At 41.2% G+C, this 2767-nt stretch overlaps 1 protein-coding gene across 1 annotated transcript in view; it reads right to left on the reverse strand.

Annotated features, from left to right (window-relative positions):
- DDX43 (DEAD-box helicase 43) overlaps positions 1-2767 on the reverse strand; it is a 23463-nt gene that overhangs the window by 7648 nt on the left and 13048 nt on the right. The window contains exons 6-8 of the mRNA XM_008056295.2: positions 1730-1840; positions 1217-1358; positions 341-441 (exon numbers count right to left, since the gene is read on the reverse strand). Of these exons, the coding sequence (XP_008054486.1) occupies positions 341-441; positions 1217-1358; positions 1730-1840 (354 nt within the window). The remainder of the gene's footprint in view (positions 1-340; positions 442-1216; positions 1359-1729; positions 1841-2767) is intronic.

The raw sequence follows: 2767 nt of genomic DNA on the forward strand, positions 1-2767 counted from the left end.
CTCAGCCTTCCAAGTAGCTGGAACTACAGGCACGTGCTACCATGCCCAGCTAGTTTTTTTGATTTATTGTAGAGATGAAGTCTCGCCTAGTTGCCCAGGCGGGTCTTGAATCCACGGGCTCAGGCAATTCACTCACCTCAGCCTCCCAAAGCACAGGATTATAGGCTGAGCCACCGAGCCTGGCTATATGCTGTATTCTTAACTGCTAAACTAAGTGATGACATGGTATCTTTCCCCTAATAATTTCAAAATACTTTCAAGTAATGCTCTAACATATTGTGGGGCAAGCCAAACAGAATGGGCTTCTACTCTGATTTCTATTTTGGACAGTGACACCTACCTTGTCATAACAGTCTGCCTATCTGGGCGCACATCTAACAAAATCTTCATTATCTGAGGTTCAAACCCCATGTCCAGCATCTTATCTGCTTCATCCAAAACCTGAATTAACAATGAAGAATGTGGCCAGATTAGATATGGGAGGCTGCTATGTGCTCTTTAAAAACAAAATACAAGGAGTCAGGTCTTCCTCATTTCCCCGATTACCTAAGTCACTGTTTTAATTTCTCCAGGTCAAAATAAGTCATTTGTGGTTATATGCAACTTAGATTTATTTATTTTTAATTGGCTTTCTAATGCTTCTAACCCTATTTTATAAAGAAAATTGAAATGTCTAAAATATCCAAGTAGTTTTTAATTCTTTTAACCTACCTATGTTTTCCAAAATGTATAAAATAGACAAGTAAACTCATTTAAAAATAGAAATGCCCAGAAGCTGTGGCTCACACCTGTAATCCCAGCACTTTGGGGAGGCCCAGGTGGGAGGATTGCTTGAGCCCAGGAGTTCAAGATCAGCCTGGGCGACATATTGAGACCACAACTCTACAAAAAAATAAAAATAAAAAAATTAGCTGGGTGTGGTGGCATATGGCTATAGTCCCAGCTACTCAGGAGGCTGATGTGGGAGGATGGCCTAAGTCCAGAAGACTGAGGTTGTGGTAAGCCATGATTATGCCACCACACTCCATCCTGGGTACAGATGAGACCCAGACTCAGAAAAAAAAACAAAGTATCTTAAATATCTTTCTTAACATGCTAAAGGGAATGGGAAATATTCCTAGACTCTAAAACCATTATAAAGTGAGGCCATTCTTAAAGTATATTATTAAAAGTCAATACTGATTCACAGCATCCCAAGCCCTTACTCCATGATTACCAAGTAGGTTATGCTCTTCAGGTTGACACAATGATTCATTTGCAGATCGTTCAATCTTCCAGGAGTTGCAATAATGACATCTACACCTTTTCTTAGATCTTCGATTTGTTTGTCTCTATCTCCACCACCATATACACAAACACTTAAAAAAAAATCCAGGTTCATGGTTAGGAAAAAGAATATCTTATCACAACTCAAAATGCCACGCAATCTAAGCATTTTAGGTCTATTTTTAAAAAGGTATAAAAATAAAAAAGGTCATCAGCTGCCTTCAGTGACACCTGCCCCTTTTTAGAACTCTGCGCACCCTTCAGTCCACAGTGTTGTGTACTGAAGGGCCGCATTTGTACCATTACTTGACTCCTTTGACCAAGCTTAGTTGGTTAGATTAGGGGTAAGAACAGCCCTGTTGAGTCATTTAGAGTCTCTAGATGTGTGAGATATGATGGGGAGGATTATAAAACTACTGATGGTCAGAGAACTGGTAAAGGAATGGCAAAAAAAAGGACTTACCTTCTAAGACCTCCACAGGAATACTTAGAACATTCACCTTGCACTTGAAGCGCTAATTCCCGAGTAGGTGTAAGGACTAACATGCCAGGCCTATTCCTTTTTTCTTTACCCCTTTGGAGAGAAGACAGATTAATATTAAACTACCTGTCTGAGATGTATAGCATGTTCAGTGTTTAAAATTTATAGCAATGTGCCCAGGTGTGGTGGCTCATGCCTGTAATCCCCACACTTTGGGAGGCTGGGGCAGGAAGACTGCCTGAGCCCAGGAGCTAGAGACTAACTTGGGCAACACAGTGAGACGTCATCTCTACAATAAAAAAATTTTTTTAATTAGCTGGGTGTGGTGGCACATGCCTTTGGTCCCAGCTGCCTGGAAGGTGGAGGTGGAAGGATAGTCTGAGCCCAGGAGGTCAAAGCTGGGGTGAGTTATGAGCATGCCACTGAACCCCACCCTGGGTGACAGAGTGAGATTTTGGCTTTCAAAAAAAAAAAGTTTGTAGTAATGAGTATCAAAGGCAGAAACAATCACAGACATATTATGCCTTTTGTGAGAAAGTGTACGATCAGAAGTCCCCTCAGTATGCTACAGACTAGATAAAGAAAATGGTGCTACATAAGCTACACATCACACGAAAATTCCCTTAGCTTGATCCACAAACCTAAAAAAAAGAACTGATATTATGTAGAAATGTAAAAATACTTCCCCTTAAGAATATTCATGTATTTTCAAGGATTTAAGATTATCTTATCAAGAGTTTAGTGATAGGTTTTTAGTAAATTCTTTCAAATTCCAATAGCAATGCACGTTTACCATGAAGTACCGAAATGACTTAAAAAAGCCACAAACAGCTGGGCTCGGTGGCTCAGCCTGTAATCCCGTGCCTTTGGGAGGCCGAGGTGAGTGCATTGCCTGAGCCCGCGGGTTCCAGACCCGCCTAGGCAGTGAAACCTCATCTCTACAATAAATCAAAAAATCAGCCGGGCGTGGTAGTGCACGCCTGTAGTTCCAGTTACTTGGAAGGCTGAGGCAGAAGGATC

Source organism: Carlito syrichta, unplaced genomic scaffold (genome assembly GCF_000164805.1).
Source record: "Carlito syrichta isolate Samal-C Ts95f unplaced genomic scaffold, Tarsius_syrichta-2.0.1 Scaffold302315, whole genome shotgun sequence".
Classification (NCBI taxonomy): Eukaryota; Metazoa; Chordata; class Mammalia; order Primates; family Tarsiidae; genus Carlito; species Carlito syrichta.